Genomic DNA, 18,186 nt, shown 5'->3' with positions numbered 1-18,186 from the left:
CTCAATCACACAAATGGCTGGTTTTTGCTTGGTTAGCCCTTTGATATGCTGTATTGGGTGGAAACCCACCTGCCTAAAAGTTCCACAGCTTGGCCCTACTCTTCTGCTCTCAGGAAATTCCTCCTTATTTTCTTCGTCGCCGTAAGACCCTCTCCACTGCAAGAAAACGTGTTGTTGCTGTGAGATGCGCTGCTAAGAGCTCATTAGTAAAGGGTGGATTTCTTATGTCTATGAAGGCTTTGTTTCTCAACTTCTGTACTCTTGACATTTCGGGCAGGATAGTTCTTTGCTGTGGGGGAGGCTGTCCTGTCCATTGTAGGGTGTTTGGCAAAACCCCTTGCCTCTACCCACTGGATACAAACGGCACCCCTCCACGCGCAATTGCGACCATAAAAAAAAATAAAAAATCTCCAGCCATTGCTGGGTGTCTCCCTGGGGGAAAAACTGTCTCTTGCCAAGCACTGGCCTGGGAGATGTGATTGGGACCCTGGCAGTGTCTGCCTCCCCCTTTTGCAAGGAGGCACCACAGCGATCTCATGAATGAGCATGCCTCATCAGAGAGTGCCTACTCAGAAGGGAACTGCTGGAACGGCCCGCAAAGAGATCTGGCCCAACTTCATTTATATCCCACCTCCACCCTTTACCAGATGTGCAAAACAAGTTAGCTACCCTCATGAGTAAGATGGAGATAATTGTACCTTCCTCACACCGTTATCCCGAGGATGCAGATTGGCTGTTTGCAAAGCATCTAGTTGAACAAAAGGCCAGTGACATAGGGGCTCAATAATGAGCCGCATCGTTATCATTCTCCAAATAAGCATTTTAGCACCTGCAGCCCTGGTGTTGTCAGGAGTCCAGCAGGCTTTACAAACTTGCAGCACCATGCAGAGCAAGGGAGGTTTGAATCGGTTGAGTAGAGGTAGAAGACTAACATTAGCTTATGGGTATGATGAAAAGTAGATTCTTGACTCTCCAACTGTTTTGTTTTTTTTTTTTTTTTTGGGGGGGGGAAGCATAACTAGAGGGAGTACAATCTGTTTTTTTTCCCCAAATGAGCCTGAAATAGAACATTTATTTTAGAAACATCTCTCCATAGTTACTTTTTAATGGCACTCTCCTTGGCTCCAAGGCATTGAGCAGCAATACTTCAGTGAAAATATCAAAGTGGCAAGAAAAGGAGAAACCCAGTGATACTAAAACTAAACCTATTGTAATGGTAAGTTTATTCTCACTCTCTCTCCCTTATCTGCTTTCCCTACATCCACAGATGATCAGATTCTCAGTTCTAGGTGATATATAAATTCTTGATACTCTTTGTAGTAGGGGTCCAGGCTGAGGGCAAGAACACTAGGTGACAGTCTTTTCTGTCCTGTGTTACCATAGCACCAGCCACCATTCTAGGGACCCACAGGACTTCCTCATTCACTGGTCATTGGGCCAGGTCTGTCTTCAGGCTGGGGGTTGTCTCCCTCTAACTCATCTAGAGAAAGCAATGGGACTCCTTCATTCTTGCTTGGATCCTTCCCAAAACACTGTTTAGGTTAAAAGGAAGGGGAAAATTGTGGCTGTAGAGCAAATTGGTAATTTCTTTTTTTTTAATTACTCAAATGAATTTATCACATCTGTAGTTGTATAATGATCGATCATAACTATCTGATTTCACAGGATTTCCATCCCACAGCCCAAACACATCCCCCACCACCCAAACTGTCCCCTGCAGAGACCATAAGTTTTTCAATGTCTGTGAGTCAGCATCTGTTCTGCAAAGAAGTTCTGTCTGTCCTTTTTTCAGATTCCACGTGTCAGTGAAAGCATTTATGTTGGTGTCTCATTGTATGGCTGACTTCACTTAGCATGATAGCTTCTAGGTCCATCCATGTTGCTGAGAATGCCAGTATTTCATTCCTTTTAATGGCTGAGTACTATTCCATTGTGTGTATGTACCACATCTTCTTGATCCACTCCTCTGTCAATGGACATTTAGGTCATTTCCATGTCTTGGCTATTGTAAATAGTTCTGCAATGAACATCGGAGTACATGTGTCTTTGCGAGTCGTGGTTTTCTCTGGATAGATGCCCAGGAGTGGGATTGCTGGATCAAATGGTAGTTCTTTTTTGAGTTTTCTGAGGAATCTCCATACTGCTTTCCAGAGTGGTTGCACTAATTTACAATCCCACCAACAGTGTACTAGGGTTCCTTTTTCTCCACCCCCTCTCCGGCACTTCTTGTTTGTAGACTTTTGGATGATGGCCATTCTGGCTGGTGTAAGGTGGTACCTCAGAGTGGTTTTGATTTGCATCTCTCTAATAATGAGTGATGTTGAACATCTTTTCATGTGTTTTTTGGCCATCTGGATGTCTTCTTTGGAGAACTGTCTGTTTAGATCTTCTGCCCATTTTTGGATGAGGTTGTTTGTTTGTTTTTTTGGTATGGAGCTGCAGAAGGTGTTTATAAATTTTGGAGATGAATCCCTTGTCAGTCGATTCACTTGCAAAGATTTTCTCCCATTCTGTGGGTTGTCTTTTCGTGTTGTTTAGGGTTTCCTTTGCTGTGCAGAAACTTTGAAGTTTGATTAGGTCCCATTTGTTTATTTTTGTTTTTACTCTCAATACTCTAAGAGGTGAATCAGAGAAGATGCTGCTGTTGTTTATGTCAGAGAGGGTTTGGCCTATGTTTTCCTCTAAGAGTTTGATAGTGTCTGATCTTATATCTAGGTTTTTCATCCATTTGGAGTTTACTTTTCTGTATGGTGTTAGGGAGTGTTCTCATTTCATTCTTTTCCATGTGGCTGTCCAGTTTTCCCAGCACCACTTATTAAACAAGCTGTCCTTTCTCCATTGTATATCCTTGCCTCCTTTGTCATAGATGAGTTGGCTGTAGGTGCATGGGTTTAATTCTGGGCTTTCTACCCTGCTCCACTGATCTGTATTTCTGTCTTTGTGCCAGTACCATGCGGTTTTGATGATTGTTGCTTTGTAGTATAGTCTGAAGCCCGGGAGCCTGATTCCTCCAGCTCCATTTTCCTTTTTCAGGATGTCTTTGGCTGTTCTGGGTCTTTCATGCTTCCAAACAAACTTTAAAATATTTTGTTTGAGTTCTGTGAAAAATGTCCTTGATGATTTGATAGGGATTGCATTGAATCTGTAGATTACCTTGGGTAGTATAGTCACTTTGATAATATTAACTCTTCCAATCCACGAGCATGGTATATCTTTTCGTCTATTTGTGTCATCTTTGATTTCTTTCATCAGTGGCTTATAGTTTTCAGAGTACAGGTCTTTTGTCTCTTTAGGTAGATTTACTCCTAGGTGTTTTCTTCTTTTGGATGTGATGGTAAACGGGATTGCTTCTTTAATTTCTGTTTCTGCTCTTTCATTGTTAGTGTATAGAAATGGCATCAATTTCTGTGTATTGATTTTGGATCCTACGACTTTGCCAAATTCGTGGATGAGCTCTATCAGTTTTCTGGTAGAGTCTTTAGGATTCTCTAGGTATAGTATCATGTCATCTGCAAATAGGGATAGTTTTACTTCTTCCTTTCCAATTTGGATTCCTTTTATTTCTTTTACTTCTCTGATCGCTGTGGCTAGGACTTCCAGAACTATGTTGAAGAGTAGTGGCGAGAGCAGACATCCTTGTCTTGTTCCTGATCTCAGCAGGAATTCTTTCAGCTTTTCACCATTGAGAATGATGTTCGCTGTGGGTTTGTCATATATGGCCTTGATCATGTTGAGGTAGGTTCCCGTTATGCCCACTTTCTGAAGGGTTTTGATCAGAAATGGGTGTTGGATTTTGTCAAAGGCTTTTTCTGTGTCTATTGAGAGGATCATATGGCTTTTATTCTTCAGTTTGTTAATGTGGTGCATCCCATTGATGGATTTGTAGATTTTGAAGAACCCTTGCATCCCTGGGATAAATCCCACTTGATCATGATGTACAATCCTTTTAATGTATTGTTGGATGTGCCTTGCTTGTATTTTGTTGAGGGTTTTTGCATCGATGTTCATCAGTGAATTTGGCCTGTAGTTTTCTTTTTTTGTGGTATCTTTGTCTGGTTTTGGTATCAGGGTGATAGTGGCCTCATAGAATGAGTTTGGGAGTATCCCTTCCTCTGCAATTTTTTGAAATAGTTTCAGAAGGATAGGTATTATCTCTTCTCTAAATGTTTGATAGAATTCGCCTGTGAAGCCATCTGGTCCTGGACTTTTGTTTGTTGGAAGTTTTTTTTTTTTTTTCTTTTGTATAAAAGTTTTTTTTTTTTTTATTTTCCCACTGTACAGCAAGGGGACTCTTTGTTGGAAGTTTTTTAACCACAGTTTCCATTCCAGTTCTTGTGATAGGTCCATTCATCTTTTCTATTTCATCTTGGTTTAGTCTTGGAAGATTGTACTTTTCTAAGAATTTGTCCATTTCTTCTAGGTTTTCCATTTTATTGGGGTACAGTTGCATATAGTAGTCTCTTATGATCCTTTGTATTTCTGTGATGTCTGTTGTTACTTCTCCTTTTTCATTTCTAATTTTATTGATTTGAGTCCTCTCTCTTTTTTGCTTGATAGGTCTGGCTAGGGGTTTATCAATTTTGTTGATCTTTCCAAAGAACCAACTTTTCGTTTCATTGATCTTTTCTATGGTTTTCTTCGTTTCTATTTCATTGATGTCTGCTCTGATCTTTATGATTTCTTTCCTTCTACTGACTTTAGGTCTTGTCTGTTCTTCTCTCTCGAGCTGCTTTAGATGTAAAGTTAGCTTGTTTCTTTGAGCTTTTTCTTGTTTCCTGAGGTGTGCCTGTATTGCTGTAAAATTTCCTCTTAGAACAGCTTTTGCTGCATCCCATAAGTTTTCTAGTGTCATATATTTGTTGTCATTTGCTGCTAGGTATTTTTTAATTTCCTCTTTGATTTCTTCAGTGATCCATTGGTTGTTTAGTAGCATGTTGTTGAGTCTCCACGTGTTTGTGTTTTTTGCAGTTTTTTTCTTGTTGTTGATTTCCAGTCGTATAGCGTTGTGGTCGGAAAAGATGCTTGATATGATTTCAATTTTCTTAAAATTACCAAGGTTGGATTTGTAGCCCAGGATATGATCCATCTTAGAGAATGTTCCATGTGCACTTGAGAAGAATGTGTATTCTGTTGCTTTTGGATGAATTGTCCTATAAATATCTATTAAGTCCATCTGGTTTAATGCATCAGTCAGGGCCCGTGTTTCCTTATTGATTTTCTGTCTGGTTTATTTGTCCATTGCTGTAAGTGGGGTGTTAAAGTCCCCCACTATTATTGTGTTATTGTCGATTTCTCCTTTTAAGGTTGTTAGCAGTTGCCTTATATATTGTGGTGAACCTCTGTTGGGTGTGTAGATATTTAAAATTTTTATATCATCTTCTTGAATTGATCCTTTGATCATTATGTAATGTCCTTCTTTGTCCCTTAAAATATTCTTCATTTTAAAGTCTTTTTTTAATTTTTATTTTCCCACTGTACAGCAAGGGGGTCAGGTTATCCTTACATGTATACATTACAATTACAGTTTTTCCCCCACCCTTTCTTCTGTTGCAACATGAGTATCTAGACATAGTTCTCAATGCTATTCAGCAGGACATTTTAAAGTCTTATTTTGTCTGATATGAGCATTGCTACTCCAGCTTTCTTTTGATCCCCTTTTGCATGAAATATTTTCTTTCATCCTCTCATTTTTTTTTTTTTTTGGTCTTTTTTTTGCTATTTCGTGGGCCGCTCCTGCTGCATATGGAGATTCCCAGGCTAGGGGTCTAATCAGAGCCATAGCCACCAGCCTACGCCAGAGCCACAGCAACGTGGGATCTGAGCCACGTCTGCAACCTACACCACAGCTCACAGCAATGCCGGATGGTTAACCCACCGGGCAAGGGCAGGGACGGAACCCACAACTTCATGGTTCCTAGTCGGATTCATTAACCACACTGCCACGACGGGAACGCCCATCCTCTCACTTTCAATTTGTATGTGTACCTAGAAGTGAAGTGGGTGTCTTGAAGACAACATATATATGGGTCTTGTTCTTGTATCCATTCAGCCCGTCTGTGTCTTTTGGTTGGGGCATTTAGTCCATTAACATTTAAGGTAATTATTGATAGGTATGTTCTTTATTGCCATTTTATTAATTACTTTGCATTTGTTTTTGCTGCTCTTTTTTCTTTCTTTCTTCTCTTGTTCTTTTCTGCTTAGAGAAGTTCCTTTAGTATTTGTTGTAAGGCTGGTTTAGTGTTGCTGAATTCTCTCCACTTTTGCTTATCTGTGAAGGTTTTGATTTCTCCTTCAAATCTGAACAAGAGCCTTGCTGGGTAGAGTCATCTTGGTTGGAGGTTTTTTCCTTTCATCACGTGAAGTACATCATGCCACTCCCTTCTGGCCTGCAGAGTTTCTGCTGAAAAATTTGCCGATAAACTTATCAGGGTTCCTTTGTATGTTACTTGTTTCTTTTCCCTAGCTGCTTTCAAGATTTTCTCTTTGTCTTTAATTTTGGTCAGTTTGATTAATATGTGTCTCGGGGTGTTCCTCCTTAGGTTTTTTTTAATATGGTACTCGTTGTGCTTCCTGGATTTGAGTGAGTGGTTCCTTCCCCATGTGAGGGAAGTTTTCAGCTATTATCTCCTGGAATATTTCTTCTGTCTCCTTCTCTCTCTCTTCTCCTTCTGGCACCCTATAATATGGATGTTGGTGCATTTCACATTGTCCCAGAGTTCTCTGAGTCTCTCTTCATTTCGTTTCAGTCTTTTTTCTCTTTTCTGTTCCACATCCGTAATTTCCACTAATCTGTCCTCCACCTCACTTATTCATTCTTCTGCCTCCTGTATTCTGCTGTTAGCTGCTTCTAGTGAATTTTTTATTTCAGTTATTGTATTTTGCATCTCTTCTTGTTTTAAGTTTTATATCTTGTATGTCTTTGCTCAGTGTTTCCTGTAAGTTATCCATCTTTGCCTCCAGTTCATTTCCAGTGTCTTGCATCATTTTTATCATCAACATTCTAAAGTCTTTTTCTTGGAGGCTAGCTTACCTGATTTTCTGGGGTTTTTCCTTTTTCCCTCATCTGAGGTATAGTTCTCTGTCTTTTCATTTTTGTAGGTTTTTGGTGTGGTGACCTTTTTACAGATAATAGAGTTGTAGACTCTCTTACTTCTGATGTCTGCCCCCCTGTGGCTGAAGTCGGTATGGGGGGGCTCACTGTAGGCTTCCTGATGGGAGGGACTGGTGCCTGCCCCCTGGTAGGTGGAGCCGATTCTGATCCCTCTGGTGGGTGGGGCTTAGTCTCTGGATGAGATTAGAGGCAGTTGTGTGCCTGAGGGGTCTTTGGGTAGCCCATTTACTGAGGGGCGGGGCTGTGATCCCTCCTGGGTTGTTGTTTGCCCTGGGGCTTCTCAACAGCTGGCTGACGGGTGGGGCCAGATGTTCCCAAAATGGCCCCCTCCAGAGAAAGGCAGCTGCTGAATATTCCCGAGAGCTTTGCTTTCAATGTCCTTCCCTCACAACAAGCCACATTCACCCTTGTTTTCCCAGGATGTCCTCCAAGAACTGCGGTCAGGTTTGACCCAGATTTCCACGGAGATTTTGCTTTGTCCTGGGACCCAGTGCACGTGAACGTCTGTGTGCACCTTTTAGAAATGGAGTCTCTGTTTCCCCCAGTCCTGTGGAGCTCCTGCTCACAAGCCCACTGGCCTTCAGTGCCGGATGCTCCGGGGCTCTTTCTCCCCGTGCCAGATCCCCACACGTGAGAGTTTGATGTGGGGCTCAGAACTCTCACTCCTGCAAGTGAGTCTCTGTGACCCAGTTAGTTTCCAGTCTGTGGGGCCTCCCACCCAGGAGGTATGGGGTTGTTTATATCACAAAATCGCTCCTCCTACCTCTTGATGTGTCCTCCTCTTTTTCTTCTGGAGTAGGGTATCTTTTTTAAGGTTTCCAGTCCATTTGGGTGAAGAGTGCTCAGTCTTTCGTTGTGAATTTTATTGTTTTTAAGAGAGAAGTTGAGGTCCAGTCCTTCTATTCTACCATCTTAATCCCTCTCCAAAATGGGTAATTTCTTATATAGCATTTTTTTTTAGTTGGATATGCTGAGATTTCCCCCTCCACACATACAACAAATGCTGAACTTCTGCCTTAAGAAATGTCCTCCCTTGAAAGCATAGCTGGTACATCCATTGCGCCTATCCGTATGTGTGGGTGGAGGCAGCAGTGGCATTTCCAATGCTATGACCCTACGTAGGGCTGATGGGGCTTTCTTCACTTACAAGACACATGCGATTTTGGACAAGCGGGACCTTAAGCTGCTTCCCCATCTCTCTCCTTCCTGATCCTGGAGTTTGATTTCCTGAATTATTTCTTTGTCACCCCATGAGAAAACCTAGAAGAGCGACAATTCTAAACTATGTTCCGTCTTTATATAAACTGTGTTCAGTCTATTTATACTATAGTGTAAATAAAGATTCGAATTGGTACAATCAGTTTGGAAAACTGTTGGGCATTGTCCAGTAAAGTTGCAGATATGCATACGCCTATGACCCGGCAATTCTGTTCCCGGGTTTGCACCCTATACGAATGCATGCCGTGTGCACCAGGAGGTGTGTAGAATGATGTTCAAGCAGTCTGGTTTTCAGTAGTCCCGAAGTGGAAAGGACACAGATGTCCACCAGCAGTTGAAAAGATAAATATGGGTAAACACATCCGACGGAATACTAGACAGCAATGGGAATGAACCAGCTGCAGCTGCATATGACAACATGGAAGAACCTTCGAAACATGCTGAGAGAAAGAAGCCAGGAGTAACAAAACCATAGTTATGAATCCATTTATATAACGTTAGAAAGCAGGCCACGCGAAGGTCCGAGATTTGTGGATACACGACTTCCTAAAAAGCAGTGGTTCTCAAATGCGGTGATTGGGCCTCCCCACCCCCAGGGGACATTTGTCAGTGTCTGGAGGTAGCTTTGGTTGTCACGCTTGGGAGAGGGCAGTAATGCTTGCATCCAGTGGGTACATGTCAGGGATGCTGCTAAACATCCTATGATGCGTGGGACCGCCTCCGCCACACAGAATTATGACGACACCAACATCACAAGCAGCACGGGCAAAACCTCATGAAACTGAAAAGCTTCTGCACAGCATGATAAACAAGCAACAAAATGAAAACGCATTCTAAAGAATGGGAGAAAAAGTTTGCAAACCATATATGTGATTGGGGGTTAAGATCCAAAACACATAAGGAATTCATACAACTCAATAGCAAAAAAATCCCAAATTCTCTGATTGAAAAATGGGCAAAGACCTGAATAGACATTTTTTCAAAGAAGACATGCATACACTTGGACAACAGCTATTTGAAAAGGTACCCAACATCCCTGATCATCAGAGAAATGGAAATAAAAACCAAGATGAGATACCACCTCACACCTGTTAGGATATCTAGTATCAAAAAGACAAGAGACAACAAGTATGGGTAAGAATGTGGGGAAAAAGTGGTGTTCTTGTCATGGCGCAGCAGAAATCCAATTAGGAACCATGAGGTTGATGGTTCGATCCCTGGCCTGGCTCCGTGGGTTAAGGATCCGGCGTTGCCGTGAGCTGTGGTGTAGGTTGCAGATGAGGCTCAGATGTGGTGTCGCTGTGGCTGGGGTGTAGGCTGGCTGCTGTAGCTCCAACTCGACCCCTAGCCTGGGAACCTCCATATGCCGAGGGTGTGGCCCTGAAAAGAGGAAAAAAAAAAAAAGAATGTGGGTAAAAGAGTATGCTTGTACACTGTTATTGGGGATGGGGATGGGAATTGGTACAGTCTTCCATACTATAGAAAACAGTATGGAAAATTAGAATTAAGCATGTATACATGTACGTGTGACTGGGTCACCTTGCTGTACAGTGGAAAATCGACAGCAGCTGTCAACCAGCTAGAATGGAAAGAATAAGAATCATTATAAAATTAAAAAAGAAACGAAGAAAATTAGAATTAAAAATAAAACTACCATATGATCCAGCAATCCCACTTGTTCCCAAAGAACTGAAATCAGGAACTGCAAGAGATATCTGCGCTCTCATGTTCAGAGCAGCACTACGCATAATAACTGAGAAATGGAAACAACCTAAGCGCCGCCTGTGGCCGAATGGGTAAAGAAAATATGGTTTATACATATGTTCTCACACACACACATACACACACACACACACCGGGATGTTATTCAGCCATAAAAAAAAAAAATCCTACCATTTGGGACAGTATGGATAGACCCTGAGAGCATTATGCTAAGTGAAATAAGTCAGACAGAGAAATACAAACTGTATGATTTTATTTTATTTTATTTTTGTCTTTTTAGAGCCGCACCCATGGCATATGGAGGTTCTCAGGTTAGGGGTCGAATTGGAGCCAGCCTACACCACAGCCAGAGCCACGCAGGATCTGAGCTGTTTCTGCGACCTACACCACAGCTCATGGCAATGCCAGATCCTTAACCCACAGAGCGAGGCCAGGAATCGAACCCACATCCTCATGGCTACTAGTCAGATTCGTTTCTGTTGAGCCACACCAGGAACTCCAAACTGTATGCTTTTCCACGTGGTGTCTAAAAAAGCTGAAGAATCTGGAAAAAGAATGGCTGTGTGTCCATGTCTAACCAACTCACTTTGTTGTACAGCAGAAATTGTCACCACCTTGTCAAGCAACTCGACTTCAATACAACTTTAAAAACTGAAAAAAAAAAATTTTAAAAGGTAGAAAATCTTAACTCAGAAATAGCGAATAGTTTGGTCACTCCCAGGGACCGGTAGTGGGGCATGAGGAGCACGCTGGTCAAAGGGTTCAAACTTCCAGTTGTGGGAAAGGAATGAATTCTGGGAGATCCAAGGACCAGCTCGGCAACTGTAGGTAACAATACTGTATGCCATGCTGGGACGTGACTAAGAGGGTATGTCTTAAATGTTACCATCACACACACACACACACACACACACACACACACACCCACAAATGGTCACGGTGTGAAGTCATGGAAGTATTAACTAATCTGGTTGTGGTAATCATTTCACAATATGTATGTGTATCACATTATCACATCGTACACCTTAAACTCACACAACGCTGTATGTCAATCATATCTCCATAAACCTGGGGAGGGTGGAAAATTGTGAGTCCCCACGTGTCCTTGGAGCTGGCATGGAGAAACCCTGCTGTAAAAGACTGGGTCACTTTGCTCTCCAGCAGAAATGGGCACGACCTTGGTAATCACCTATAATTTAAAAAATGTAAAAACACAACCACAGCCACAGCAAAGGGAAATGAGTACGTGAAGCCCATAAAAGATAGGGCGGTGTCTGCCCCTGGCTTGGCCCGAGGGGAGGGTGTTACAGGGCAGCTGAGGGACACTAGCGGTAGTGTCCTCGCCCTTAACCTTGCTGATGACCAGGCGGGTGTGTGCCGTGCAGTAATTCGTGGAGCTGCACCGTGTGTATGGTCAATATTTCTGTTTCAAAAATCAGAAAATCTTCTTGGAGGGGGGTTGGCAGGATCGTAGGATGGAAGCCTGTGGGCCCTGGGTTTGGGGGAAGAGGTTCCCCGAGCCACTCTTGTCCACAGCGACAGAGCCATGTGTGCGTGAAGAGCCTCATTCTCATCTCGGCGGGTTTTGCTTCTCACCTGCGCCCTCGCGCCTCCTAAAGCCTCAAGCTGCATTTGCTTCCGCAGATTAAGGTGAAATGGGTCTTAAAAAAAGTAATCACGGAGTTCCCATCGTGGCGCAGTGGTTAACGAATCCGACTAGGAACCATGAGGTTGCGGGTTCGGTCCCTGCCCTTGCTCAGTGGGTTAAGGATCCGGCGTGGCCGTGGGCTGTGGTGTAGGTTGCAGACGCGGCTCGGATCCCGCGTTGCTGTGGCTCTGGCGTAGGCCGGTGGCTACAGCTCCGATTCAACCCCTAGCCTGGGAACCTCCATATGCCGCGGGAGCGGCCCAAGAGATAGCAACAACAACAACAACAAAAGACAAAAAAAAAAAAAAAAAAAGTAATCACCCTTGGGTTGGCCCTAAATGTGGAAAATATTAACTCAGCTTATAGGTGGGCCGAGTAAAGGCAAACTGGGCTTTTAATTTAAATGCCCGGGGTGGCGGGGACAGCCTTCTGTTCTGGAAGGGCTGTGATGTTTGGGGGCAGGAAGTCATGGACGGGCCACTGTGAGCATGACATGTTGTTTTCTTAAAAGGGATGCTGGCAGATGGTGTTCCCGTTGTGGCTCAGTGGGTTATGAACCTGACGAGTATCCATGTGGATGCGGGTTCCATCCCTAAGCTTGCTCAGGGGTTAAGGCTCGGCACTGCCGCGAGCTGTGGTGTAGGTCGCAGACACAGCTCGGGTCTGGCCTTGCTGTGCACGTGGTGCAGGCCGGCAGCTGCAGCTCCGATGCCACCCCTAGCCTGGGAACCTCCATATGCCGCGGGGGCGGCCCTAAAAAGAAAAAGAAATAAAGGGATGCTCGTAGAGGAACTCCTAAAGATTAGTCTTGAATCCTCTCTGGGGAAAAGTAGAAACACCAGAGAAATTTATTTAAAAAAATGACTAACCGTGAGAGAACTCGAGCCAAGCAGACACTTCATCTAAGCAGCGAGTGACAGGAAGTTCAGCCTTCTCTGAAGGGACGTTTTATTGTCTCTCTCCATTACCCCAAAAGATCAAACCTGAATCTTGAAAGCTCCTGCCATTTAATGCAGAGTTGAACTGACCTAGAACAATGCCTGCGAATTGTATGCACTTAAAAATATTTACTGAATAAGTAAACAAGTGAATCGTTAAATACCATGTGAAGGATGCCTGGACGTAGAGATGTGCAGAAAAGAAATTCTTATGAGAGCGGTGTTTAAAAATACCGTGAAATAGAATAAATATATGTGTGGAATTCAAATTGTTTAAGTTTTTTTATGGAAGTATGGTTGATTTACAGTGTTTCAGGTGGACAGCACTGTGATTCAGTTTATATGTGTATTCTTTTTCGGTTTCTTTTCATCACCCGTTAGTACAAGATATTGACTAAAATTCCCCGTGCTACGCAGTGGGTCCTGGTTGTTTATCTATTTTCATATATAGTAGTGTATACCTGTTAATCTCCAATTCCTGACCATGGGAATAACATATACACCCTACTGTATAAAATAGATGGTTAACAAGAACCTACTGTATAACGCAGGGCAGTCTACTCCGTATTTTGTAATAACCTATTTGGGAAAAGTAATGGAATATATATATATATTCACTTTGCTCTATACCTGAAACTAACACAACATTGTAAGTCAACTATATTCCAATCGAATTTTTAAAAAATCCCCAATTCCTAAATTATCCCTCTCCCTCTTTCCCTTCGGTACCCACAAGTTTGTCTTCTGTGTCTGGGAGTCTCTTTTTGTTTTGTAAGTGGGTTCATTTGTATCCTTTTTTAGAGTCCACATAGAAGTGATATCATATGAGCAAACTGTCTAAGCTGTAGCAAGCCTCTTCGAGGTCTGCCGTCTTCTAGATCCCTTGTCAAGACTCGAACAAATGGAATGAGAACTGAAGACATGTGCGATTCACTCCAAGGTGAACGCAAGAGTCTTGCAGCCCGGACTGATCATTTCTTTTTCTGAAATGCTTTGTCCTATCTCCTCAAACCTTTGAAGCAGAGAAACAAACAAACAATCCCTATTGCCCTTGAAAATTTAACTCCAACTTAGCAGTGACGATTTAGCAAGAAATAAGCTAGCAGGCAGAAATCATCCCGCACTGAGGGAATGATGGGTTATTTTTGGCTTACAGTAATACCATTTAGTGACTTCTTAAATTTTCCCAAGGCAGAATACAAACAAACAAAATCTCAGAGGACCCAGTTTTAACATGGAGGTGACATACTCAAGGGTAATGATCAAAGGATATATTTAAGGGTCTTTTAAATCCAGAGACCCACCGCGAATGGTTTATATATATTAATCATGAAATAGTTGTTCTAGGGAGAGGGATTTTGAGTTTGGAGGGCTTCATGACCGGTATGACAGAGAAAGAAGTTGTAGGGCTGGAGAGGTCTTATTTCTAAATAGAGCACGGGGAAGCAAAGGTGCCCAAGTCGGGGCATTTGTGTACGCGTGCCCTCCTTCGGCTGCTCCAGCTGCTTTTTCTGAAGGCTGCTGTGTGGCGTGGCGAGGCCCGAGCTGGTTCTCTGCCTTATTCTAAGGGTCTCTGCTGATGTAGCGCCGAAGGTTGCTTTCAGCTGCAGAGCAGAATGCAAGTGAAGAGGGGACTTCAGTGTGTCATTTTTCCAGCTCTGCCTGGACATGTCGGGGAGCAGGAGGGTCCTCCTGCAAAGTGAACGGGTTCGCTCTCTTCTCCCACTTTGCAGAGGGAAAGGCGGTCTGGGCAAGGCAGGCTATAAGGAGAAGGAAACTGGAGAGTTTGAGCAAACTGTTTAAGACTTTCTCTTAAAACAGTAGCATTCTGGCGGGAAGTTCCTGTTTGGGGCAGGGGATTGAGTTTGAATTTATTTTTGCCCTTGTGTTGTTGCAGTACAAAATGCACACAGCGAAGGGTGTAAATTGCACACATCTGAACTGTACCACTCAGTGAATTTTTACATATGGGTGTTCTTGGGTAGCTGTCCTACAGATCAGGATACAACCTTTTCCAGGACCCGAAAACCTTCCCTTGTATCCCCTTCCCCGCCAGGACCACCTCCCCATCTTGGTAATCACGATTCTGGCTTCTCTCGCCATAGATCATATGTGCCTATTTCAGTCCAACATGTGAATTCCGGCTCCAGAATTAAATAAATGGAATCTGACAGTAGGTCCTCTTTTGGGTCTGATTTCTTTCTCTGGACACAGCATTTGCGAGAATAATCCACATCGTCATGTCCATCAGTCCATTTTCCTTTCCGTGCTGAGCAGTATGTATGCCACTGTATGGAGGGGCCACGGTTGGCCCGTCATGCACCTGCTGTTTTCATTTTGGTGATTCTGCTTAACGATACTATGAACACCCTTGCACACGAGAAGGTCATTGGCACTCATTTCTCTATACATCTAGGAGCGGATTTGCTGGGTCAGAGGGTCGGCATGTGATCAGTTTTACTAGATATAGTCTTACAGTTTTCCAGGGAGAGGAACTGTCATGGTATCTAGTGGTAGATTCTTAGGATACCTTTAGCCCTGGCTTCACGTTCCCATGCTGTTCAAAACTATGCTGCCAAGTGTTCTAATGTACTCTCTGCTGGGAGTGGTTAGCCCACTGAATTGTAAGCAGTGAAACGCAAGGGTCCCATCCTCTTTTCCTAGTGCGCCCCCCCCCCCCAGCAGGTGGATGGCCACCCAGGGACTCCCATACAGTGAGACCCTTGAATTTGACACAAGGCGCCCACAAATCCATCTTCCACTTGATAGCCGCCCCTCTTGGACTTGGATTGATTGATTTCTCTGCATCGGGAATCTCTACTCTGGGCCCAAACCTTCCCTTGGTCTGGACTCAGCCTATGAGAGGCTCATGGAGGGGCCCCGGTGCTCTCCATGATGTCTTAAAGCGAAGGCGTCCAGGGGCGGAGAGCAGAGCAGAGGCCAGTGTTAGGTGGCCTTGTGCATCTCCAGTGTGTGCTAAACTGATTTGGTGTATCTGACAGCGTTTGCAAATAGTATAGGTTTCTTCTTCAATTTCCAGGTCCTTTGCTGTGTTGTTCTCCGATTTGTTGAGACATACACAGGAGGGCTTTGAGCAAGCTCCTGCCACCCCCCACTCAGACCCAGCCTCGCTCCAAGCTAGTGCTCACTTGCAGCAGAATTGCAGCAGATTTTCCAGAACTCCCCCTTCCAGTGGGATTTCCTAGACACACGCAGGTCCCGCAAGCCCTCTGGGACTCAGTTTGCCCAAAGCGTCGCGGCCGGGCCGGCAGCATGCCGCCCCACCTCCCTCTTCTCCGCAGTCCCCCCTGCCCCCCGGCCTGCCCTCTCCTAGGGTTCCCGCCCTTGAGACTCTCGCAAAGGAAGGCTTTGCGGAGACCGAAACTCCACCCTCGCCGACCGGTTCCGAATTGTCTTTTGGCATCAGGCTCACACCCCCCGGCTTCAAAGTTAGTGGAAGTCTCTCTTTCTTGGAAACCCAAGCTCGCCCTCTCGCTGGTACTGAAGGCTTCAGCAGCCCCAGCGCCGGTGTCCAGGGTCCCTTGGGCCTGGGCAGGGGCGGGGTGGCAGGAGTTAGGAGCGCCGGCCGCCCTGACACCTGTCGTGGGCGCACTCGGTCGCTCCGGCCCCCAACAGCTGGCGGCGGCGATCGCGACTGGGGCCCGCCAGGGGCGGAAGGAATTAAACGCCCGCCCATCGAATCTGACTCGGCCTCTCCCTCCTCCCCCCCACCCCCTCCTCCTCCTTCCCCTTCGCCGTCGCCTCCTCCGTGTCCCCGCCGGCTCCGCGGCGGGACGCTGGTGCCCGGGACGCTTCGCACCGCGCTTGGGGCGCAAGGAACAGGGCTCGCGTCCGGGGTCCGCCCCAGGATGGCGGTCAAATAGGGGGACCCCGGAGAGGCGCCACGACCCTAGGCTGCGCCCGGGGGCCCGCCACTCCTCCCCGGCGGCGACATGGGGGACCCGGTGTACCGCGAGAAACCGCAGCTGCACTACGCGGTGAGTGTCCCGGGGCGCGCGGAGGCGACAGGGGGCGCCACTTGGCCGGCCTGGGAGGGGGACCGAGCGGGGTGGAAGGGATCCGTAGCTCCCCAGAGGTCATCGGTGTGTGTGGGGTGGGGTGGAGAGTGCCGCGTGCACGAGTGTCACCTGCTCAGAAACTCGAGAGCCCCTTAGAAGGGGACCCCCCACCCCGGAGCCGTGGTCCTTTGCCCCGCGCAGAGGTCAGTGCGTTCGCGGCCAAGGGCCGGACCCTGCCGCCGCCTCGCTGGCCAGGGCTGAGAAGTGGGGCTCCTGGGGCTGGGCCCAGGTTGGGCCACTCAACCTTCGGTCAGAGACGCTGCAAAAACCGACATAGAACTGAACGGGAGGCAGAGCCGCTGGGTGATCCCAGCCTCCGTGGCCAGTGGACTCCCGAGAAATGCCGCAGGGCGCGCTGGGGCGCAGCGGGTTTGGTCCTTGGAAAAGGGGGCGTGCATTTCCCTGTGAGTTTGTAGCGGGCCCCGATGTTGCACATTATCTGATTAATCAAAGAAGGTGCCAGGGGGTCTTCTGTCGGCGGCCTCTCTTCTTTCTCCCTGTTGCCTCAAATATTCTCCTGTATGCCATGCACTGCCGGGCCCTGGGGTCCGCAGGAGACACCAGAGAAAAAGCTCACGGGGTTTTTCCTTTAAAGAAGGAGGCAAGCTTTCAAGAGTAATGACCGACCGACCAAATCCAGATTCTAGATTGAGTTTATTTTTGAGAAGGAGCAAAGGCGTAAGAAAGAAAAGTAGAAAGAAAATAGATGTTTCTGAGCAATGAGTACTACTTCTAAAAGCTGTGCCGCCTCCAGGAAGCCGGCAGGCATCCGTGTTCGTTTACCCCAGTCCTCGGACATTCCTCTTTGTAAGATGTATCGTTTTGAGCTGGGGCGCTGCAGTCGTTGTGTCATCTGCTACTTTCCCGAGTTTTCCTTGCCTGATTTGCACTATCGAGATTGGACCTGCTGAATGCCAACTTTAAAAACTGGAGAGTAGCAGGCAGACACTTAAGACAAGAATCATCAATAATTATAATCAGGCGGAGACAGTTATCTGTCTGGAATTCGCATCTTCCAAAATGCACTCTCCATGTTAAAACAATTTTTTTTCAAGGAAGGAGTCGTCGAGATGGACTGGGGTGGTAGGTGGGGAGGTCCTGGAGCTGCCCCAACTAGTTCCTTGGCTGCAGAGTGGGGTCCTAGATCCTCTGGGGGGCCATTGGGCTAACCTTGAACTTCTGCAGTTTCACTTTGCTGCGCTAGAGCGAAGGGGCCGGTACTAGAAAAACGTGAAGATTCCTTCTCAAGACGCTCATTCTAGGAACCCAGGACGGCTCTTTTTCTAGGTTTGCTAGAGTTCCTTGCCCTGAAAGAAATGCCAAGTGAGACACCAGTAAGTTACTAATGCCTCTTGTTTTTTTTTTTTTGGAGGCACCAGCGGCTCAGTGATTTGCCTTTCAAAGCGGTGCTAAGGGCAACCCGCTTTCAGCAGAGGTTTCTTTGCAGTGAGGAATCTAGTCTGCGCTCCT

The 18,186-nt window shown here is 45.6% G+C and overlaps 1 protein-coding gene across 6 annotated transcripts in view; it reads left to right on the top strand.

Moving 5' to 3' along the window:
* The window catches only part of ARHGAP6 (Rho GTPase activating protein 6), a 530,728-nt gene that overhangs the window by 229,634 nt on the left and 282,908 nt on the right, over positions 1–18,186 (top strand). Inside the window, exon 1 of one of the 6 annotated variants that reach the window (XM_021080046.2) lies at positions 16,383–16,635. The exons of the other annotated variants lie outside the window; for them this stretch is intronic. Within the exon in view, the coding sequence (XP_020935705.1) occupies positions 16,591–16,635 (45 nt within the window). The 5' untranslated portion in view covers positions 16,383–16,590. Of the gene's footprint in view, positions 1–16,382; positions 16,636–18,186 lie in introns of those variants that run through there. 6 annotated transcript variants of the gene reach the window in all.

The sequence above is a fragment of the Sus scrofa genome, chromosome X, assembly GCF_054392235.1.
Source record: "Sus scrofa isolate SSC_HxYL_T2T_F1_AM1 chromosome X, Sscrofa_HxYL_maternal_Yorkshire_Landrace_v2.0, whole genome shotgun sequence".
NCBI lineage: Eukaryota > Metazoa > Chordata > Mammalia > Artiodactyla > Suidae > Sus > Sus scrofa.
Note: the sequence above shows the minus strand (reverse complement) of the source record. Positions and strands in the feature narration are given on the sequence as shown.